This window comes from Cervus canadensis, chromosome 18, assembly GCF_019320065.1.
Source record: "Cervus canadensis isolate Bull #8, Minnesota chromosome 18, ASM1932006v1, whole genome shotgun sequence".
NCBI lineage: Eukaryota > Metazoa > Chordata > Mammalia > Artiodactyla > Cervidae > Cervus > Cervus canadensis.
Window position 1 is genome coordinate 56,505,566 of NC_057403.1, and position 24,368 is coordinate 56,529,933.

Genomic DNA, 24,368 nt, shown 5'->3' on the forward strand with positions numbered 1-24,368 from the left:
CAAATGGGAGAAAGGGGAGCTGAGAGACAGGGAGATGGCACTCTGATGATGTTTAAGACTCTGAAGCTAGATCCAACTTTTGAGCTTCCAGCTACAGCAGCCAATCATTTATACCTTTGATCTACCCGTGTTGGGGTAGATTTCTATGATTTGCAACCTGATTAACATGGTTGGTATCTACATTCTTCAGTCTCTGAAAACAGTAAAGAACAAAAGTGGCAAAGGCAAGCGTCACTATCTCTGGGGGTCTTTTGTGTTCTAATAAGAAAGCTTCAAATGCTTGAGCCCTGAGCAGAGAACCCTTGGCCAAGATACTCAAAATAACATGTAGTTTTAATCAGTGCTATGTAAACAGCTTAATCCAAGAAGGAAAAAGAAAAACCATTGACCCAAATAGGATATTGGTAATTCTGAATAAGTGCTACAAATGCTTATAAAATAACGCGTAATTGCTGAATAAATGAAATACAAACATCCATTTTGTTACTTGGAGAGTTCTTTAATACATAATGGGGAAAACGGTGTATTGAATGCACTGTAAGCAATAAATGCCTGTTTCCTTTTCTAAAACAAATCAATTATTGAAACCATTAACCACCATGTAAATGTAACTCTATTTTTTTCCCATTTATTTCTCCCTTTTGAATCTTTCTCATTAGTGGAAGGAAATAGGTTTATCCAGGAGATGGAGCAGCATGGTGGAATGAGCATGGAGTGGAGTGGGATTTGGAAGCCTTGCCTGTTAACCCCAGCTCTGCCAATTACTAGTTCTGTGACCTTGGGTAAGTCACTAAATCTTACCTGGGTTCCAGGTGTAGCAAGAGACCACTGTCTGGAATCTCTTACCCACATCTGAGAGTCGTAGTGATAAAAACTTTTAGGGCATCGTCTCCCAGTCTTTATTGTTCATAGGAATTCCCTGGGGACTTCCAAATTTCACAAGACCTTTGCAGATTCTTGTTATGTTTGAAGTGGGATCCAAGATCTGCATTTTGAATAAGCTCCCAAGTGATGTTGATGTGGCTGCCTTCACACTTTGGGGTAACAAGGTAGAGGGTACCTTCCAGGCTCACAATGATTTTCCTTCTTCTAGAAAATGCCCTGGATTTTAGTGGTGGGCTATTAATAGTTGCTCTTATACCCGCTTGCCATAGCTGTATCCCCATAGCTTGTTCCCCCTTGCCACCTCTGCTACATTAGAGGTGATTTCTGACCCAACCAGGGTCAAAAGAAGGTCTCATCTGCAAATCTGGTTTTGAACAGACAACCAGAGTTGGGACATTCACTCACTTGCTCATTCATTCAGCAGTTCTTTTCAAATTCTCTCTATGCCAGATACTCTAACGAGCAGAGGAGATATACTAGTTCAATAAAGCAGGTCTCTGGCCTCACAGAGCATTCATGATAGTACTGTACAAGATAATTTCAGATAAGCTAAGTGCTTTGAAGCAATTGGAGGATTTCAAAGGTTGCAGGGGACCTACTTTAAGCAGAGGTGCTGGGGAAAGCCAAGGTCTCGCTTCCCTTTCTACAATGACCTTGGTGGACAAAAGTTGAATACAAATGAAAAAACATAACAATTGAAAGAAGGCTGGGTCCCTGGTGATTGTGTGCAGGGGAGCCACTCTCCCCTGCAGACTAATTGACCTATGATGAGAATGAAAAAGAAACTTTTATTGCATTAAACCACTGAGATTTCAGGATTTATCTATTACAGAAGCTAGCACTGCTTACCATACATACAGAAATTATTGAACTCTTTCTGAGATTCTAAAAGTTGCCATTTTTTTCACTTATATTTGCTGGAGCTATCCTCTACTGGGCTTCCCTGGTGGCTCAGTGGTAAAGACCCGCCTGCCAATGCAGGAGATGCAGGAGACGCAGATTTGATCCCTGGGGCAGGAAGATCCCCTGTAGAAGGAAATGGCAACCTGCTCCAGTATTCTTACCTGCAGAATACCAAGGACAGAGGAACCTGGCGGGCTACAGTCCATGGGGTCACAAAGGAGTCAGACATGACTTAGTTACTAAACAAGGACACCAAAATTCTCTACTACTTGAAAGAATCTTAACAGATACAATTTCTGTGGGAATCTGATGAGCTAATAGTACAAACTATTGGACATCTGTGAGGAATCATAACTGTAAACTGGTTTTTCTGAAATGTATCCACTTTCTGGATATATTATTAGGGGAAAATTTTTTTTTTTTAAGGTTTGACATGTAAATTAATACTGATGTCAACTTTTTTCCTGGTCATTTCTATCTTCAAATTCTTATTCAGATCTTTATAAAATCAACTCATTAAATTGCAGTGGGTAGAAATTAAGGAAGCAATTGTAAAGTTTATAATTTTCCCTTAAAACATAAGTGCTTAGATTTTAAAAGAGTCCTTGGTGGCACAATGATATTAACATTTAAATTTGCCACATTTCTTCTTATGGGCCATCAACAGGCAGTAAATCTGGGCATCTCTTAGAGATGAATTTCCCCAAAGGATGTCCGTCTTACATACTGCATCCTCAGAGGGATATTTTCTTCCTTGGCTGCTGGTCCCAAGAGCATATTGCCAGTCACCTCACTAGCCTTCCTCTTCCCCTCTTCTAATCTTTATGAATGCTGGGAAGGTGGAGAAAAGCTGTTCCTTAGGACTACTTGCTACAACCATATCTCAGTCTCCTAAGACTTATGGCTAGATCACACTTGAGGACAACACAGATAGGATCAGAGAGGAATGACTCAAGAGGTCAACGCTGGAGACTCGGCTTTCCTCCTGTGGCCTTCATTGATGTTTATATCCCCAGGCTTGAGGTTTTCTTTGTGATTTTGTGTTCTCACTGAAAATTTAGCAGTAAACGACTTATGTCATATGAGCTTACTGGAGTCTGCATGTGGCAACAGCAGTGTATGAAGTCAAAACTCCTATCCTTTGAGCCATCAAAATGAAGTCTTCCCCAGCCAGGGGTCAAGTCGTGTATGTGTGTGTGTGTGTGTGTGTGTGTACAGAGTCTGCAGGTTTCCATGGAACCAGACTTGTGATGAGGAGAAAAAGATGGGCCTCTCCAGGACACCTTTGAATAAGGATGTCAACATTCCCTTCTATGTGGTTACTGCAGCAACAAAGGTTCAGTTCAGTTCAGTCACTCAGTCATGTCTGACTCTTTGCAACCCCATGGACTGCAGCACGACAGGCCTCCCTGTCCATCACCAACTCCCAGAGCTTGTTCAAACTCATGTCCACTGAGTCAGTGATGCCATTCAACCATCTCATCCTCTGTCATCCCCTTCTCTTCCCACCTTCAATCTTTTCCAGCATCAGGGTCTTTTCCAAGGAATCAGTTCTTTGCATCAGGTGGCCAAAGTATTGGAATTTCAGCTTTAGCATCAGTCCTTCCAATGAACATTCAGGACTGATTTCCTTTAGGATTGACTGGTTTGATCTCCTTGCAGTCCAAGGGATTCTCAAGAGTCTTCTCCAACACCACAGTTCAAAAGCATCAACTCTTCGACACTCAACTTTCTTCATAGTTCAACTCTCACATCCATACATGACTACTGGAAAAACCATAGCTTTAACTAGACAAACATAGCTTAACTAGACTTTGCAGGCAAAGTAATGTCTCTGCTTTTTAATGTGCTGTCTAGGTTGGTCATAGCTTTTCTTCCAAGGAGAAATTCTTTTAATTTCATGGCTGCAGTCACCACTGCAGTGATTTTGGAGCCCAAGAAAATAAAGTCTGTCACTGTTTCCATTGTTTCCCCATCTATTTGCCATGAAGTGATAGGTCTGGATGCCATGATCTTAGTTTTCTGAATGCTGAGCTTTAAGCCAACTTTTTCAATCTCCTCTTTCACTTTCATTAAGAGGCTCTTCAGTTCCTCTTCACTTTCTGCCATAAGGGTGGCGTCATCTGCATATCTGAGGTTTTTGACACTTCTTCCAGCAATCTTGATTCCAGCTTGTGCTTCAAGTGCGAAGTCAAGTGGGCCTTAGGAAGCACCACTAGGAACAAAGCTAGTGGAGGTTATGGAATTCCAGTTGAGCTGTTTCAAATCCTAAAAGATGATACTGTTAAAGTGCTGCACTGAATATGCCAGCAACAAAGGTTAGTCTTCACATCATTGCTCACTCATTGATCAGAAGTGGAACTGTAAAAATAGGGAAAATTGGGGACACAGGAAAATATACATAAATATGGAAACTCAGAGACAGAGATTTTAAAAGATACATGGGAAGTGAATACTCAGGAGCCTAGAGAGCCTCATCCATCCATCACCCACCCATCTACCCGTCCACCAGTCCATCTATCCATCCACATAGCCATACACCCATTCATCCATCCACGCAATAACTGAGCTGAGCTCCTCCTATTTATCAAGCACTGCCTATGGTCAACACTGTGTGTGCGTTAGTCACTCAGTCGTGTCCGACTCTTTGCAATCTCACGGACTGTAGCCCGCCAGGCTTCTCTGTCCATGGAATTCTCCAGGCAAGAGTACTGGAGTGGATTGCCATTCCCTGCTCCATAGGAACTTCCCAACCCAGGGATCGAATCCTGATCTCCTGCATTGCAGACAGATTCTTTACCATTTACGCTACAGGGAAGTCCTGCTCAACGTTGGAGGTACACAAAGACGAAAACGGAAGTCTAAATTGGAGGTGGTTATAGCCGATGTGCTCTGAAAGGGCTCCCGCGAAGCTGGAACACACGGTTTGGTCACGTCGGGGAGATGCATGACGTGAACTCCACACCACCGCACAGGTATAAGGTGGGAGAAACCTGTACACCATAGAGATGCCGAGACCTCCGAGCATCCTAGAGAGGCCGGAAGTGGCTCCAGGAGGCTGGTCCCACGGCTCAGGCGCCGATTGGGGATGCCGGTGGCGAGAGGAAGGGGCCTGAGTCGCCCCACCTCCAGGAATCCCGGCGTCGCTATCGCCTTCTACCTCTGTGAGTGGGCCGGGTTAGGGAGGGTCGCCCCTCCGCCGGGACCCAGGCGCGGCTGGCGGGGGCGCCTGGGCTCGCAAGCGCGTCAGAGTCCCGCGGAGGGTGACCTCGCCGGCTGCTACCTGCGCGTCGTGGCCGCCCAGGTGGGACGAGCCCGGTGGCCGCTGGTACGGGGCGCGGTCGTGAGTGATGGCCGACCTGAGTATCCCCCACCCCAACCCCAACTTCCCCTCGGGTTCCAAGCAGCGGGCCTCACCGTCGCTTTCTAGGATCGTTGCACCGGCTAGCTTCTGGTTTTCGTCTTCTTTTTGAAAAAGATGGCAGACCCCAAGCTCAGAACTTTCAACAAGTGTCTGTGTCAAGCTAGACTTCATTCACATTTTTTTTTTTTTAATTATAATTGCACTTTGTGGGGGAAAGATTACTTTCGTTTGATCACAGATGATTCTGGTTTTCCATTTAAGTAGCCGTATAAGGTTCCCATTTAAAATGAAGGTATTTATAGCTAAAAGATAAGGAGTTTTAAATAAAACACAGTAAGTAAGTACTAGTATCAGAGATAGGGCTTCTCTGGTGGCTCAGTGGTAAAGAATCTGCCTGCTATGCAGAAGACACGAGTTCGATCCCTGGGTCAGGAAGAGCCCCCAGAGTAGGAAATGGTAACCCGCACCAGTAATCTTGTCTGGAAAATCCCATGGACAGAGGAGCCTGGCCGGCTACAGTCCACAGGGTCGCAAAGAGCCATACACCATTTAGTGAGTAAGCAGCAACAAGGTATCAGAGATACCAGGTGTGACAGAAATTATGAAGGTGGTAAGTGAATGACACTGCGTTGTTCCCCACCTAGCTGGGTCCTCCTACTCTGACCTGTCTTCAGGTCCTTGCTCCAACTCAGCCTCTGTCACCTGCATAATTTGTGGGCCAGTTTTTTGCTTTGTTTTAGATTTTTTTTCCTCTCAGCTTGACTAGGGTAAAAATAACGTGTGGCGTTGTGTGATTTTAGGGTGCACTACTTGATGACCTGATGCGCATATACATTGTGAAATGATAAGCGCAGTGAGGTCAGTTAACATCTCCATCACCTCACAGAATTACGATAGTTTTCTTTGTGTGTGGTGAACGCTCGAAAGATCTACTCTCACCTGGCGCGCAGGAAGATGGCAGCGTCCAGGCGGAGGTCTTGAGATCAGATCTGCATGGAGTTGGCGTCTGGGTCAGCAAGGTGGACCCTGGTTCACCCTGGGTGGTTCGTCCTTGGGAGCTGCGGGGTCCCAAAGGGCGGGGTGGGGGGGGTGGAGATCTACTCTCCTAGCAGCTTTCAAGCCTGTAATACGGTAATATTACATATGGCCCCCATGCAGTGTATTTGATCCCCAGAACTCAATTATGTCTTGTAACTAGAAGCTTATACCCTTTGACCAGGATCTCCTCATTTCCCCCATCCCCCACCCCCTGGCAACCACTGTCCTACTCTCTGTTTCTATGAGATCAGCTCCTTTAGAATCTCTGTGTAATCGGGATCACCCCAGTATTTGTCTATGACTTATTTCACTTAGCATAATGCCTTCAAGGTCAATTGGTACTGTTACTAATGGTAGGATTTCTTTCCCTTTTTGAGTGGCTGAATAGTATTCCATGTGTGTGTGTCTCTGTGTGTGTACATCACATTTTCCTTATCCATCCTTTAATGGGCACTTAGGTTGTTTCCATGATTCAGCAATTTTGAATAATGCTGCAGTGAATATGGGGGCGCAGATACCTTTTTGAGATAGTGATTTCCTTTACTTTGGATATATATATATAAACGGGTAGGCAAGGTTCTTGACCTCTGAGTCTTTTTCTCATATCTGAAAAGCTGAGGATAATAATTACCTCAGAAGATTGTTCTGAGGCTTCAGTGGTAAACCTTAAGCCCCTTGCCCATAATAAATAGTAAATGCCACCATATTGTTATTTTCATTTTAGCAAGGAGGAAGCAGGATCCGAGAGTTTCAGTGGCTTTCCCAAGGTCACACAGGGAACTGATGGGAGAACCAAGTCTAGGACTCAGATTTTCTGATTTATAACTTAAAAAGCTTAACCCTGCCTCCCCACTACCTCTGCCTCTTGGGAGGGGATGGGGCACCTCCTGCCTGCCCTTCTGGAAAATGGAAGGGCCCCTTTCACATTGCAGAATGTGTTAGCTGTGAAAGACCCCACGGGACTCAGGTCACCATAGACTTGGCTGCTTCAGGTCAGGACTCTGCACAGCCCTGAGTGCTTGATGTGGGTGAGGTGTAGCCTGTAGAGTCAGATGCATCTGGGTTCTAGTAGGTACAGCCACCTGCTGTCCCAACTACTGACCTGGCCGTAGTAAATGGGGTTTACCAATTAGTACTTACCTAGAGGGTTGTTAGTAGCATCAAGGGAAATGATTTGTGGAAAAGGTCTAGCAAGGTGCTCAGCACACAGTAGGTGATTAATGAATGACAGGTGACAGTACTTTGATATGTTTTAAGTGGCAGGCATGCTGACCTAGAAGGGAGGAAGTACAAGTGTAGTGCTTGCAGGTACAAAAGCAAGGGGCATGTGAAAGGTTGCAGAGTACATACTGTGTTTGGATTTACCAGGTCTAGGATCTGTCAAATACTCCTCGTTCCTGCTGACTTTCTTAGAGAAATGGCTTAGGTTTGCATGGAGTTAATATGATAGTTTGGGAAGCAGGTGGAAAATACCGATTATAAAACTATGTGATTAACTTCTATCATAAGCATCAGGAATAACTGCAAGACTGCAAGGATCTTTTGTGCAACAAATGTCAGGCAAGTGTATGCTCCTCAGTTCTGTCTCGTCACAACAAAGATTTGGAGTGACGGACATTAAAGCCCTCAGCGCGTCACAGCTGTCGGGTCTTGGATAGACCATGTTATAGCTCTTAGACAAATCAGTGTTACAGCTCTATTTTATTTAGAAAATTGCAGGAAAATCCATCCTCGAGGCGTGAGGGCATGCTGACCCAAAGATGCGAAGAGAAGAGAGTGGGGGAGTGTGACAGCATGTGGGGGAGAGAGAGCGAACGCGCTTTGGCTCCTTTTATGTTTTTTCCTCCCCCTGGGGCTGCCCTATGTAAATTGGGCTAGCCTAGGAGTGCTGTTTGTTCTACCGAGGTCCTCACTCTGGTCCTTGGACCTTCCCTTGACCTTCTTTTGTTCTATTTTCGTGGGCTTTTCCCTTCCTTATCATTTAGCCACTGCCATTCTGGACTCCTGTTTCCTATTCTAACTAGCTAACATTCCCCCCTCAAGAGATGGGAGGCCCAATTCTTTGGGAATAGGGGCATCGAGGACTTTCTGGCTACTTCCTGCTGAACTGGGATGGCGAGGAGTATTGGGCCTCCCCCTCTTGCTAGTCTCAAGCCTCAGAGTCCTTATAGCAGTGTCCATCTAAGGGTGAGTGATATTTTCCATGGTCAGCTGTAGTTTTATATCTTTGTTGAACTGGCACTGCATGTTGTAGCTTGTTGACCTGGGCAGAGACAAAACAGGTTAGACAATTGATAATACATGGAGCAATCATAAGCAGCATCAATATGGCATAACAAGGACTAGTAGCGGCATTAGCCAATTCCAAATTCACATTGCCAGGATGGCTCAAGTCCCTCCCTGTTCAGGGATCAGAAGATCTATCTCCTGTCTGTTTTGGAGTACAATCCCTGCCAAGCTGTGTTGGCTCTTTAGAGCTATCCTGAGAAATCTTATCCCCAGAAACCAGATTTTGGGGGTGTTCATTAGAATGGCACCCATCTCTCAATTAGGAATATCCACTAGAAGAAGGTGTATGTTCCGTGCAGTTTCAGAGCAATAAGCACAGCCGGCACATGTGTAAAAGTTAAGACTTGGGTGCTGAACCTTTTGATAGCATCAGTGAATTTTTTTTTTTAATGATACATAGAAGAAAAAGGACTAAATTCTACTTAAAACACACACACACACAAACACAAAACACTAATTTCTTGTTTAAATCGATGACCTTCCCATATATTCAAAATGGAGCAAAAACCCCAAACTCATCATTTCTATTAACATTGCTTTTTTTAAAAAATTAGATCTTTCAAATGTTAGAAACAATGGTATGAAGTGCCCTTATCTGCTCAAACCTAAGGAAGAACATTTTTATAAAGTAGTGTTACACGGGAAATGATTAGGTTTCAGTTTTGTAGTAGTTTAAAAGTGCTACATGCTACTTGAAATTATTGTTTACAGATTAGTGACACGGGCTGGAGGGAGGATCCGGTCGGCATCTGATTTCCGGATGCCCTCATACATACAGTACTTCCAAACTCAAGTCCAGCCATAAGCTATTTTGCTAACATGTCAGAGTAATCTGTATTTTTGTATGTGATTTCTACTTTTATAGACTTGTTTTACAATAAAACACATTTTTATAAAAATGGAAAAAAAAAAAAAAAAGAATGGCACCCATTTGTAGTTCTGAATAGGCATCTGAGATCTCCCAGGGGCTCACAGGTATACTGAGTGTTTTCTTCTGTTTTCTTCCACAGCTTGACTCATAAGTAGTGAATCCAGGAGTCATGTCCTGGTACCTTAACTGCTGTGGGGGTAGAAAGTATTACAGGGTAGGGGCCCTTCCATGTGGGCTAGAGTTGAGCCTTTGGGGACCCATCTTTCCAGACTTTAATTAGGACTTGAGTCCCTGGAGCATATAGTGGTGACTCCTTAGAATCTTTTGGGTCCTGGTTCATACCCTACAAGCATATATCATGTTGAAATTGCCCAATGGCCATGGTATAAGACTGGAGGGCCTATACCTCTGGATTTAGGAAGAGGTCATTGACATAAACAAAAGGTCTTCCATATAAGACCAACCTGTTCCTTAGGGGCAGTAGGGGTGTGGAGGAGAGCTATTGGTAAAGCCTCCTTCCATCCCAGGGAGCTTTCCTGGGTTCTTTTTTATCGCTGATTTTAGGAATTGATTGGCTCTTTCTACTTTTTCTGAAGACTGAGGCCTCCAGGCACAATAGAGATAATAAGTAATGCCCAATGCTTTAGAGACCCATTGGGTGACCTTAGAAGTAAATGATGTCCCAGTGTCACTTTGTAATGACCTGGGCAGACCAAATCTTGGAATGATTTCATGGAGCAATTTTTTTTACCACCTTCTCAGCCTTCTCAGTCCAGGTGGGAAAAGCCTTCAGTCCATCCTGTGAATGTATCTGTCATGACTAATAGGTATTTATACCCTTGAGAAGCTGGCATCTGGGTGAAGTCCATCTGCCAGTCCTCTCCTGGATAGGCCCCACGTCATTGGACAGGCTGGGCCAGCTGGGGTCTTCAAGCTCCTTAGGGGTTGTTTAACTGGCAAGTGGGACAAGAGAAGACCACTTGCCTTATAGTTGTTTGGAGGCCTGTTCCTCTGAAGGACCTTTCTAGTAATCTTTGGAGGGCCTTTTCTCCTAAATGAGTGGTGGCATGTAAAGAGTTAACCAACTTCCATCGGAGGTTTGCAGGCAGAAAAAGGAGTCCCTCCTTTTGCAACCACCCCATATGATCTTCTTGAAAGCCCTCAGTCTTAGCTTTAAGAGTCTCACCTTCAGTATATGAAGGAGTTTCTGGCAAATTAGTCTGTGAAACTAAGGTGGCAACCCCTACTAGGCCATTGTTCTGTAATGCTGCTCTCTTAGCTGTCTGATCAGCTGCTTGGTTCCCTCTTGCCACTTCTGTGCTCCCTTTTTGATGTCCTTTACAGTGCGAGACTGAAACCTCAGTGGGCAGATGGACTGCCTCCGAGAGTCTAAGAATTTGATCACCATATTTGATTGGGGACCCTCTGGTGGTCAAGTGGCCCCTTTCTTTCCAAATAGCAGCATGTGTATGTAGCACCAGAAAGGCATACTTGGAGTCGGTGTCAATAGCTATTTTTCTTCCTTTTCCCAGCTCTAAAGCTCGAGTCAGGGCTATGAGCTCAGCTAATTGGGCTGAAGTACTTGGTGGCAGAGGCTTAGCCTCTATGATCTCAAAATTGGAGACTACTGCATATCCGGCTCTTCTTTTTCCATCTAAAACAAAGCTGCTTCCATCAGTGTACCAGATATCCTCAGGATTGGTCAGAGGATCTTCCAACAATCCCTCTTGGGGTTTTGTCCAGTGGTCCAAGGTTTCTAGGCAAGAGTGAAAGGGGAGAGAGCCCTCGGGGGTAGGTAGGAGGGTGGCTGGATTAAGAACCTCACAAGGGGATATAGTGAGGCCTGAATTTTCCATCAGCATTACTTGATATCTGAGGATTCTTTGATCAGACATCCATAAATGGCCTTTACCATTTAGGGGTTGTTTTACTTGGTGGCTGGTAAAAATAGTTAGTTTGCCCCCAAAGGAGAGTTTTAAAGCATCTTCTATCATGATTGCAATAGCTGCAAGATTTCGAAGGCGGGGGTGGCCAGCCTCGGGTGGTTGGATCGAGCCTCTTGGATAAGTAAGCTACAGGCTGGGGCTCAGATTCCAACCTTTGAGTTAACACTCCCAAGGCTATTCCCTTTCTTTCATCGACATAAAGTTGGAATGCTTTTTCTGGGTCTGGCAACCTCAAGGCAGATGCCTGAGTTAAGGCCTGTCTTAGAAGGCCTGCCTTCTTTTGAGGAGTTCCCCACATCAGTGGGATTGAATCATCCCATCCCTTTAAGCTTTCATATAAGGGCTGGGCAATTAGACCATAGTTGAGTATCCAGATTCTACAATACCTAGTTAGCCCCAGGAAAGCTCGCAATTGTTTTCAAGTCGTGGGGGAGGGCATCTGGAGGATTCCTTGTACCCGATCAGAGGACAGCCTCCTGAACCCGTGTGTAATCTGAACTCCCAGGTAAGTGACCTTTGTCTTGACCATCTGTGCCTTAGCATGGGAGACTTTATATCCCATTTCTGTCAAAAAGTTTAGAACCTGAATTGCATGTTGTTGGACAATTTTCTCATCTGGAGAGCAGATTAGTAGGTCATCTACATATTGTAATATTTTCCTGTTAGGTCCAGATCTAGGAGATCCCGGCTAAGGGCCTGTCCAAACAGCTGGGGGCTATCTCTGAACCCCTGAGGTAATACTGTCCAAGTCATCTGTTGGTGTTTTTCTCCTGGGGCCTCCCACTCAAAGGCAAAAAGATATTGGGATTCTTTAGCCAGTGGTATGCAAAAAAAAAAAAAATGCATCTTTGAGATCCAAGACTGTAAACCACTTGGCACTGGGTGGGATTTCTCCCAAGATTACATAGGGATTGGGTACTGTGGGATGGAGGGGGACTACAGCTTCATTTATGATCCAGAGATCTTGAACCATTCACCAGATTCCATCCTTTTTCTTTACTGACAGGATTGGGGTGTTACACGGCAAACTCGTGGGGACCAATAGCCCACAAACAAGGAATTTATTTATTAAAGGCTGTAGTCCCTCCCAAGCCTTTCTTTTGAGGGGATATTGTTTCCAGTTAGGAAACCGAGTGGGATCTTGGAGGACAACGATGACCGGTTCAGCTTGGTGGGCTCATCCATGAATCCCCTGGTCCCACACCTGGGGGTTAATTTTGTCTTCCCATAGTTTTTGGTCCCTCCCTATTGAAGAAGGTGTAAAGGGTTCTTCAGTAGTAACCAGGAGCTGTAGGGCTCTAGGGGCTGAAAAGCTTCCCATCACAAGGGTGGTCCCCAGTTTAGTGACTATGTCTCTTCCCATTAAGGGAGTAGGACACTCAGGGACCACCAGAAACTGGTGGGAAAATATTTGTGCATCCCAGCAACAAAGAGATGCTCGGGTGAATCTTTTAGTAGTTGTTTTTCCTGTAGCACCCCAAATGGTACAGGTTTGGGAGGAGAAGGCTCCCGAGTAGGAGATCAAGACAGAGTAGGTAGCCCCTGTGTCAACCAAGAAATTCTCGGACCTATCTGCCACATCAGTTGCACCCTTGGCTCCAGCCCCGTGATGGTTATCTGTGACAGGTGGGCTGGCTGGAGCGGGCCACTTCAGTCCTGTTGAACCATCATGAGGGAAGGCTTGGCGCTTGACCTTGAGGCTCTTGGGTCCCATGGGCCCAATATCCCAGTTGATGGCATTTGTAGCAAGCCATTTTAGGACACTTGTCATGGTTTGGACACTCTTTGGCCCAATGTCCTGCCTGTCTACAGATTAGGCATTTGCCTCGTGCCTTGTCCTTCAAGGACTCGGGTGTGCCATAGGGCTTCCCTGGAAGGCGGCCAGCATCTGGGCATGCCTTGTCTCTTTCCTTCTCTCCCTCTCCTGGGCCTTGGCCTCTTCTCCTGTTCTCTGTTATAAAAGGTATTGGTGGCTGTCTGGACCATCTCCTCTAAAGAGGAAGCAGGGTCCTGCTGCTGTAGCTATTGTAAGTTAATTTCTGATATCTGATGTACATTGGGACAGGAATTTGTCCTTTAAAATCACCTGTCCCTTGTAAGAGTCTAAGTCCAAATTGGTAAACTTTTGGAGGGCCTCTTTTAGCCTTTCCAGAAAGGCAGTGGGGTTCTCAATGGGCTCCTGAGTTATTGCTGAGACTGGACACAGTCCCACAAGTAATAGGCTTCCTTCTATTTCCATGGGTGGACTTCCTTAGGGGTGAGTCTTTCTGAAGCTTATCCTACCCAGAACTGTTGCAACCTGATAGCCAGGTGTCCCCGGGTCAGGGTGCAGATCCCCAGGCAGGCTGAGGCATAACAGCCTCCTAGAGATTGAATCCCTGGGCAGGTCGAGGCATGATGGCCTCCCAAGAATTGGGTCCCTGGGCAGGTCGAGGCATGATGGCCTCCCTAAAATTGGGTCTCTGGGCAGGTCGAGGCGTGACGACCTCCTGGGACCCCTGGACTGGCAGACCTCCGAGCAGGTTGAGGCGTGACAACCTTTCAAGGACCAGATCCCTAGGCAGGTCAAGGCAGGTTGACCTCTGGGACCCCCAGACTAGAGCTGGGCATCCCCAAGGTCTCCAGCATGACCAGTGCTGGGTAAGATTGCTGCTAAGTCACTTCAGTCGTGTCCGACTCTGTGTGATCTCGTAGGATTAGGGGTTGTAATTTTAACTCATTGCTGGTTCGTCCACTGTGGATGGGAGTAGATATGATGTAAAGCAATCCAAGCCTGTGCCCTGAGATTGGGAAACAGTGTAACAGTCATAAGCCTTATCTTCTTACTGCTCGAAGGGATTGTAAATCACTGATTTCTTTCCCTAGTCCTCCATAAGAGCAGGTTAGGGTGTCTCCAGTGGTAAACATTTTGTTGTCATAGACCCACTTTAGGTAATAACAGAAGTAGTGACAAAGGAGTGGGTTATCTGGCCCTGTTAGGGGCATTACGGTATTTTAATAGTAGGCTGGGTGGAGCAATGTTGCCTACAAGGGGGCAGGGTCCTGATTGTAGGAGTTAGTAATTGGCTTAAGAACAAATTTGTTTAGAGCAACAGACCAAATGTTCCATAAAAGTGGAGTGGAAATTTGATCCGGGGGTATGTTTGTAACTTTAGAAGAAGGGTGGTAAGGGTTTGGGCCCAAACGACTGTGGGGCTAACTCCCAAAGTGGCAAACATTATCCCTGGAAGCCCAGTTGCCTTTGAAGGGATGCCAGCTGATGGACTTCTAGCAGGTGTTGTGTGCCCGTCGCCTGCCCTAGCGGGTTCACTGGGAGATGCTGCTGTTGCACATGTTGTAGGAAACATGGAAGATGAAGGGCTGAATATCTAGAAGGGTTGGATATTATACAGTATTTCCCTCCCAAGGGCCACCTATTTTCTGGTTGTCCCTCCATAAGATTGTAGAGGCAACATTGTGGGCCCAGCAGTGGGGCTGAGGAAAAGAGCATGAAACAGGAAGGAAGGGGGCAGAGCACAACCTTTGAAAGAATGACATAGCACAAGGGCATAACGTGAACCAATTAAAATCAATTGGGTCCAAGGTGACAAGTCAAATTCAAGTAAACCTTAATCCCCAATCTGTAAGCCAAATGACCCACCCAGAGGTGGCAGGGCAGATCTAAGGCACTGTCAAAAGACAAAGGAGTGGGTGGTTCCCCAATGGTTGGGATGATCCTCCCACTCGTTAGCATATGAATTCACCCCGCTTTCAAAACCTAGCCAGGCCTCATTCCATGGCCCCTACCCTGTAGAGTGTGGCACTTCTCTCTGAATCTTAACAAATCCACCTCTCACCTATCACTTTGTCTCTCACTGAATTTTTGCAATAAGACATCAGAGCCGGAGCTTCATGGGTTTTGGCTGGGCTTGAGTCCCGGGAGAGAGCTGAAGGACAGGAGGGAAAAATAGTGGGAAAAACGTGCCAAGGGATCCCCTTCATAGCCTGCCGGAAAATCTGCTAAATACCTGACCTGTGCTCAGTTTTCATTGGCCTGATCCTTGGCATAGAGAAGCTTAAGGACAGAGGAACCCCCACCGGCTTGGCTAACAGCTACTGGGGCTCAGCAGATAGTGCCTTTAGGACATACCAAAGAGTAGCCTCTCCGGAGTCCCTCAATTGAGCCCACTGCTGCCTGTCTTTTCACAGGGGGGTTCGAGGAAACAAGAAACAAGAGATTGTAAAGGAATTAAGATTTCTTTAGGCATATGTCCCTCCAGCCATAGGAGTGAGGACCTCCTACCTTAACCGGAGGTCTTCTGGAATCTGAGACTGAGCTGGGTGAGCTTTCTACAGAGTTCGATTTTCGGTGTCCTGGGTTCTAGCACGATGGGCCTCTTGTCACTTCCCTTGCTTTCGCTGAGTTGGGCTCCTGCTGTGCTTGCGCCTAGGTTGTTTCAGCCAGGTTAAACCCAAGTCACGGCACCATAGATGTCAGGCGAGTGTATGCTGCTCGGTTCTGTCTCGTCACAACAAAGGTTTGGAGTGACGGACGTTAAAGCCCTCGGCGTGTCACAGCTGTCGGGTCTTGGGCAGACCGTGTTATAGCTCTTAGACAAATCAGTGTTACAGCTCTATTTTATTTAGAAAATCACAGAAAAATTCATCCCCGAGGCATGAGGGCATGCTGACCCAAAGACGCGAAGAGAAGAGAGTTGGGGAGCGCGCTGGCACAAAAAAGAGAGAGCGCACGCTTTGGCTCCTCCTCCTATATGTTTTTCCTCCCCCGGGCCTCCCCTATGTAAATGGGGCTAGCCAGGAGTGCTGTTTGTTCTACCTGAGGTCTCACTCTGGCCCTGGGGCCTTCCTTTGACCTTCCTTTGTTCTATTTTCGCGGGCTTTTCCCTTCCTTGTCTTTTAGCCACGGCCATTCTGGACTCCTATTTCCTGTTCTAACTACCTAACACAAATATCTAGGTAAACGGAGTTTGACCGGGTAGCTGGACAAGATCAGGTGATAGAATTAACTTCCCTGCCACTGCCAGTAAAACTCAAAACTGCAAATACCCCTGTTTGTTATGATTGTGTCAACTTTCCACTTAATGCTGTGCCGTTAATTTTCTTCACAGATGTGTTTGGCCTTTTAGGTTTTACACCTCACATCCTTTTTACCTCTATCAGGGTGACTCTCCTTATTGTCTCTAACTACTTGTTCATCCTTATGGCTCTGACTGCTTTGTATTAAACGCAGTTAACTTTCAGATCATGTGTGGAATTTGAGCAGCACCATTTCTAAACCCTCTAGCTTCAATACACTTTCCTGATCTCAGTACGAACACAGTTAACTTTTGCCTCCATTCAGTACCTGGGCAGTAATTTAAAACATGCCATCATAGGATTAAGCTACTTGGATATATTTTTATCTTCCTTTAAAGTAAATACAGTAAATTTTTATCTTTATGAAAGCCATCTTCAGTTCTGCTCACCGTACACAGTAGTGCCTAGACTCGTATGTTGCATTTTAATACCAGAGGGTCAGTAGCATCGTCTTCTTGAACCCTGGGGATGAAGGAACTGTGTGCATAAGCTGAGGTTCTTATTACTGATCCTTCACATTTAATTAGGTCTTTGTAAATCTGAAGTACTCCTAGTCATTTTTATGAGTTTCTTCTCATGACTTCCCTGTGAGATGTCAACTTTATTACCCTCGTTCTATCTTAGTATTATCAAGGGGTCAGGCGGACTTTAAATTTCATTTTTTCTTGTTTATAATTAGGATTCCTTTTTTTTTGGATCGTGTACTTAACCATAACCTGTATCTGATAAAATTATTCCTCAGATTAAATGTGATCCTCCCCCCCCAACCCAGAGGGAAGCAATTACTGAACAAAGCCACATTTTGGAAGAGCCTTAAAGCAATTGAGATTGTAAACAGTGGTCTGAGTGCCCAGCCCTGGAAGGAATCAGACACGGAAGCTAGTAAAGCAGCCACCATGAAATATAAAAAATCAGGCAGCCGTTTGAAGGAAAACCATGCAGACCCTCTTTTCTCCCTTCTGACTTAGTGTTCATGGGAATTTCTTTTGGTTTCCTGTGAAATGTGTTTGCTGGATTTTTCTGTGCTCGCTGATACAGACAGCTGGAAAAGGAGGAGGTGGCTTCTGGGTGGTAGCACTAATGGCTGGTCATCTATGAAGGTTTCACCAGCCAGGTGGGTAGGCCTCTTTCCTTGCCGTTTGTCTTGCTAAATTATTAATCTTTCCTTACTTCTTACCACTCCTCTGACCCTCCAGTACAGTCACATAGGTTCTTGCCCCAGATAATTCTGGAATTAGTTGGATGGTAATGAGGAGCAGCATGAATAGGCCTGACAGGTACTCAGAAGCGTTAATAATTTGAATTTGTTCATTCCTGGTGTGATTAATGAGCACATGAACCAGGACTGGCCTGTGGTCTTATGACTGGATGGGAATGTGCAGTTTTAAAAACAAAGGACATTGATACACACTGCTGTATTTGAAATGGATAACCAACAAGGACCTACCATATAGCACAGAGAACTCTGCTCAATGTTATGTGGCCGCCTGGATGGGAGCGGAGTTTGGAGGAGAACGTGTACATGTCTATAGATGGCTGACTGACTTTGCTGTGAGCATGAAACTATCACAGTGTTGTTAACTGGCTATACTCCAATATAAAATAAAAACTTTTTAAAAAAAAGGACAATGAGAGATTTGGAAGAATTTCTTTTTTTCTTTTTCCTTTCCTAAAAAATACTTATTTATTCATTTACTTTCACTGCAGGATCTTGAGTTGCAGCATGCGAACTCTTAGTTGCAGCGTGTGGGATCTAGTTCCCTGACCAGGGGTAGAACCTGGGTCACCTGCAGTGGGAGCACGGAGTCTGAACTACTGAACCACCAGGGAAGTCCCTGTGAAGAATTTTCTGTTGGAAAATTCTTAGCTGGACTCTTTGAAGCCTTGTCCATTTTCTGATTTCCTTATCAGCAAATTCGTGTGAAGATAGAAAAATATCTTAACCTTCCCCCCACCACCCCCGGCATCCTCTTAATGAAAACCATGTAACCAAAGAGAACAGTTCTAAAACCTGTAAGTGCTGTTTTGCTTAATGGTGTCACCATCCATAGACTTCACCTGCTGCCCCTGCCTCATCGTGATCTCAGCTGAGCACACTGGCCCTGCCCCTTCATTACCCCTCACCTAGACTCCTGCAAACCTCCAATCTCTCCCTCTTCCAGGTAAAGCTTAATCTTTGACAAGGACTGAAGTGAGCCCGCCATCCTGGACACCTGCAGAGACTCTCTTGTCTGCAGAATAGAGTGCAGGCTCCCCCGAAGGAATCTTGGTTTCTCCGTTTTGCCTTCTACTTTAATTTGCAGAAGCCTGTCTCCTCTAGCATACGCTCCAGAATGCAGGAATTGTCACATTTTGCTTTATGTCATTTTCATGCCAGAACTTTTCTTTTTAGGAGCTAAGTTAAATGAAAATGGCAGCACTGATTGGCATACACAATGACGACTCTTGGACACAACCAGGCCCTGCATAATTTGTGCCCATTATCATTTTACTAAATTGGATGTATTTCACCATGTTCCAAATCATCCATGAATTCTGCAAATACTTGATGGCCATCCACTGCGTCCGAGGTTCTGGTGGGGACATGCCGGTGAGATAGGGTGAAGGTTTCAGTTCTCATGTCACCCACGTTCTGCTGGAAGGAGATCAGTCGTCAGAAAGGAAACAAATACATTTAGGTCATGAAATGTGCCACGAAGAAAACAAAGCAGCGTTCAGATAAGGGAGAGCTCTTCAGAAACTACCCCCTGCATCGAGCACCTGAGCAGACCTAAATATTGAGAAAGACGCAGCCTGGCAGGGATCTGGCTCGTCGGCGGTTCACACAGAGGTGAAGCAAGGAGTGTGCGTAGGCCTCAGGGCACAGATGAGCTTGGCATCATCAAGAAAAGGGAAAAGTTCAGGGGGGCGGAGCGTAGAGTCCCAACAGAAGAGTGAGAGGAAGTCAGAGAAGGAGGTTGCCACCGGGTCACGGTGGTGACAGTAAGAAGTCTGGGTTGAAGTGTCAGTGACAGACACCCTTCTGTGTCGGGAAGCAGCATCAGTGACAACAAAGTCATGTGATCACGCTGAGCGATTAATGGACTACAGCAAGTTTTATGGCTGGCTATTCCAAATCCAAATGGGAGCGTCCTGCACTCAGAAAATAATAGAAACATAAGGTCACATATTAAAAGGATGCTGGGGCATTCATTCTTGATGGATTTTCTTGTAAGTACAACAATGGCAACTGTTTAGTCAGACCTTGGAACTCCAGCTATCCTTCACATCATTTTGCTCAGTTTTCCTAATTTTCTCACCCTCAAACCATGGAGACAGTCACTGGCTGAATCTTGTCTTCAGCTGTCACACCAACTGATTTCCACACGAATGATCTGGTTAGCTTTACTGGCGATCAAAGCTTCTTAGTAGAGTTATCCAGAAGAATCTGACAAGCTTTGTGTAACCCTGTACTTCTGAGAGACCTAATCATGGTATGTGGGAATGTAAGAGAAAAATTGAATCCCTAGACTCTGGAAGTCAAAGAAAAGGAAATTCAAGAAGTGACATCGGTGGAGCACCTATACTACATCAGGCAATTTTTATACACGTTCCCATTCAGTCTCCAGAATCCTGTGAGCTTATTTTTAGCTCCGATTTTTAATGCAGTAACAACTCAGAGGGATGAACCTGTCCAAATGGTAGCACCCTTGGTTGCTTGCAGTCTCCCTAACTATCCACACTTTTCAGTTGTCTCCACTTACTTGACTGAATGAGCAAAAGTGTGTGTGTGTGTTTAAATGCATTTGAGGACCTGCGAGCCTCCTGTTCCATTTCTTCTTAAGTGGAAAGAGTTGAGTGGGCCACTTTTTGCTTGTTTTGTCTTGTTTTTGAAAGAAAGGTGTCTTGGAGCCTTGAAAAAATAATAATTATAATTTTAGCATAGATGCGGAGGGAGGGAGAAGCAAGGCATTGAGCACACACAGTACTTAGAAGATTTCCTGGGTGGGTGAATATGGTTTGCTACATAAAGGACCTTTTTGTCCTTCCCCGCTTTTTTTACTTTTTTTTTTCTTTTTTTTTACATAAAAGCCAGTATTAAACCATGCTGCAGTGTGCTGTCTTAAACAAAAGATGTTGGAAATTTGCTTCAGAGTTCTGTCATTGATTTTTCTGGTGGGTGGGGGGGTGGTGCGGAAAATGACCCTCCCTACCAAATTCGAACAACTTCTTTTCAAAAAGCCTCTAGTGTTTTACACGGATTAAGAATAATTCTTTCTATTTGGAGAGTGCTTTGTGGTTTTTCAAAACACTTCCAGCTACATTATCTTATTTAACCTTCACACTGACCTTGCCAGGCAGTCAGAGCAGATTATTACTGTTCCCGCTGACACACGGGAAGAAATGTTGTGCAGCCCAAGAAGTGACAGGAGGGGGGTGGGCAGGAGTCAACTAATGTCACAAAGCCATGACGGGAACCCAGGTCTTGGCTTTTCTTTCTGCTGGAGCACACTGCCCTTTTTGTGTCTATTAACCCCAAGTAGGGGACCATGGCATCGGCAGTTGGGTCAGTAACAGTGGTGCATCTTCCTTTCTTCATAGGTCTAGTTATCTTTGACTGCCACATATGGATTTCCACAAATCTCCGAAGGAAACGGTCCTCATTACAGGAGGAGGTGGCTATTTTGGATTCCGGTCAGTGCCTCTGTAAAATATGTCCATGGAAGTATTTTACTGGTAGTTGCTGGGAAAAGTATAGCTTTCAACCCACATTAATGCAGTGTAGACTTTTACTTGTTGGTACAGTGTAGACCAGGAATGAACCATGCTGCCCACTGCCCAGATTAGGAAATTGAGAACTATAGATACATTCCACTTGAAGAAAAATCCTTTATAAAGCCACTGAATCGGGGTAGGGAGATAGTCATAGCACAAAAAAAAAAAAAAAAATTTAAAATAATAGCTATTCTTTCACAGTTACATTACCATTCATAAATATTCTGAAGAACAGATGGTGGGTGCTAGAACAGGGGGAGGAGGGGTTTTCTGGTAGCTCAGTGGTAAAGAATCCGCCTTCAATACAGGGAGCTGCAGGAGATGCAGGTTCGATCACTGGGTCAGGAAGATTCCTTGGAGGAGGACGTGCAACCCACTCCAATATTCTTGCCTGGAGAATCCCATGGACAGAGGAGCCTGGTGGGCTACATTCCATGGGGTCACAGAGTCAGGCATGACTGAAGTGGCCTAGCATGCATGCATGCCTGGAACAGGGGGCTGGGGGAATGTAATATGTGGACACCACCATCTTTGAAGATAAAGCCTCTCTCTCTTTTTTTTTTTTTTTAAAGCCTCTCTCTTTGTAATTTAAATAAATGTGAAGATGCTCATTTTTGAATATTTGCATAAGCAAGACTTGTACCAATGAACGTGTAAAGTGAGGAACTCACAGGATAAGCCAAAGAGACTGGGAAAGTTATATACTTTTCCAAGGCATAGCTTAATAGTGATTTGATCTAACTTTTACTCTCGTCTTGCAGCCTTGGCTGTGCTCTGAACCAACAGGGAGTCCATGTGATTCTGTTTGACATCAGCCGCCCTGCTCAGACCATTCCAGAAGGCATCCAGTTTATACTGGGAGACATCCGCCATCTCTCTGACATAGAGAACGCCTTCCAGGGTGTCGACGTGGCTTGTGTGTTCCATATCGCGTCTTACGGTATGTCGGGGCGCGAGCAACTGAATCGAAGCCTGATTGAAGAAGTCAACGTGGGGGGCACAGACAACATCCTCCAGGCGTGCAGGAGGAGAGGGGTGCCGAGATTAGTGTACACGAGCACTTTCAACGTCATCTTTGGAGGGCAGGTCATCAGAAATGGAGACGAATCTCTGCCTTACCTGCCCCTTCACCTCCATCCTGATCACTACTCTCGGACCAAATCTATCGCTGAGAAGAAGGTGCTGTCAGCCAATGGTACAGCCCTGGAGAGGGGTGGTGGGGTCTTGAGCACCTGTGCCCTGAGGCCGGCTGGCATCTACGGGCCCGGAGAACAGAGGCACCTCCCCAGGATAGTGAGCTACATGGAGAAGGGCCTGTTCCGGTTTGTGTACGGAGACCCCAAGAGTCTGGTGGAATTTGTCCACGTAGACAACTTGGTGCAGGCTCACATCCTGGCCTCAGAGGCCCTGAAAGCCAACAAGGGCCACATTGCCGCCGGGCAGCCCTACTTCATCTCAGACGGCAGGCCCGTGAACAACTTTGAGTTCTTCCGGCCTCTGGTTGAGGGCCTGGGCTACAAGTTCCCGTCCATCCGCCTGCCCCTGACCCTCATCTATTGCTTCGCTTTCCTGACAGAGATGACCCACTTCATCTTGGGGCGACTCTACAACTTCCAGCCCTTCCTCACCCGCACCGAAGTTTACAAAACCGGCATCACGCATTACTTTAGCCTGGAGAAAGCCAAGAAGGAGCTGGGGTATGAGGCTCAGCCATTTGACCTCCAGGAGGCAGTCGAGTGGTTTAAAGCCCACGGTCACGGCAGACTTCCCGGGAGTCGTGACTCCAAGTGTCTTGTTAGGGATGGGCTGGTGATCTTGCTCCTGGTCACAGTGGTTCTCGCATGGCTGCTGCCTTCCGTGATCCTGTCGGTGTGAAGGAGGAGCGGCACTGAGGTGGTTTTCAGGAAACACAAGTTTTAAAAGTAGATAATAGATACCTGATGTAAACATTTGGATCTTCAAGTTGCTACTTAGGAATAAATTCTTGGGGGACTTCACCCTGGCTGTCCAGTGGTTAAGACTGAGTTTTCAGGGCAGGAGGTGTGGGTTTGCTCTCTGGTTGGAGAATTAAGATCCCATGTGCTATGTGGCACAGCCAAAAAAAAGAAATTGATTCCTGGATTAAGTCTTCATTTCCTACCTCCCTGCACAAATCCTGAAGGGAGAAAATAGAAACCAGGATAAGTTTGAGATTCAGTTCCTTGGGTCCTCCTCCTTCAGACATGGACAGTAGACATCATTCTGAAGCCCACAGAGCTAAACTCCCTCAGATGGGAAAAGTCTTACTTGAATTTCTCAGAAGCCAAAAATGTACTTATTTTCATTCCATATGTTCTGCATTGACTTCACAGAGGTTGAAACACACACTGATATGGGAATGGCAAAATGCTAACAGGCTTGTACTTGTGTGAAAAACACCAAGTTGAACTATGTCCCGACAGCCCAAGCCTCTGAGAAGATGGTCGCTTTTGCAGGAGAGGTGGTTGCTAGTCACAGCATACGTTCTAGGAATGAGTTTTTGCCCTTCATGACATGAAGGTGTTATACCTGTGTGACCACATGGTAATGTTTGATGTTGAATAGACATTTATCTTACCTCACAGGATTTTTTGGAGGGTTAAATTAGACCAGGTTATAAAGTGCCACTCACCACACTTACAAGCCATTATTTTTATTAATATTGATTATTATACATTCCTTATGAGGGTTTTCTTCCTCCAGGTATTCTGTTTAGAGGGTGCTATTGCTAGTGACTTTTCTGGAATACCTTTTTGACGTGCCTTCAGAGTCTATAACAAGTGTTCCTAAATATATTCAGTGTTGATAAAGTTGTGGTCTCCAAGGAGAGATTGAAATCTGGGAACAGCTAAAAATCTGATGATTGATGAGAATATTCAAGCTAATGATACCATTTGCAATTAAAAAATAAAGCATAACTCTCAACTAATAGACTGGTTTTCTTACTGGGGAGAATTTCTGTTCTCTGAAGGCCTCTTCCAATGAAGAATGTTCTGAACAATAGTGGCATTGTCCAAGTGCCCACGGGCACCGCTGTGGCAGACATTCAAGTTGTACTGTCACACGGGAACTGAAGTGTAAATAAGACAGTGTCTTCACCCATGTTGTGATTCCAACTACAGAAAGGACAGCATTCCTATGCTGTAAGGACAGATAGCTATGGAAAGTCATGTTAGATTTGGTCGGAGAGTATTTATAGGAGGAGGGTGCTGGATGAAGAGGC

General features: G+C 45.4%; 1 protein-coding gene across 7 annotated transcripts; it reads left to right on the forward strand.

Moving 5' to 3' along the window:
• Positions 1 to 595: 595 nt before the first annotated feature.
• Positions 596 to 24,074, forward strand: SDR42E1 (short chain dehydrogenase/reductase family 42E, member 1). 7 transcript variants are annotated; one of them, XM_043434871.1, is made up of 4 exons: positions 4,902 to 4,952; positions 18,535 to 19,845; positions 20,954 to 21,046; positions 21,889 to 24,074. In XM_043434871.1, the coding sequence occupies exons 3-4, from the start codon at positions 20,979 to 20,981 to the stop codon at positions 23,000 to 23,002; spliced, it is 1,182 nt and encodes a 393-aa protein (XP_043290806.1). In that variant the 5' UTR covers positions 4,902 to 4,952; positions 18,535 to 19,845; positions 20,954 to 20,978; the 3' UTR covers positions 23,003 to 24,074. The 7 variants fall into 7 exon arrangements, with proteins under 7 accessions (XP_043290809.1, XP_043290808.1, XP_043290805.1 ...); XM_043434874.1 differs by lacking the exons at positions 4,902 to 4,952; positions 18,535 to 19,845 and adding an exon at positions 596 to 782; XM_043434873.1 differs by lacking the exons at positions 4,902 to 4,952; positions 18,535 to 19,845 and adding an exon at positions 4,745 to 4,763.
• The last annotated feature ends 294 nt before the right edge of the window (positions 24,075 to 24,368 follow it).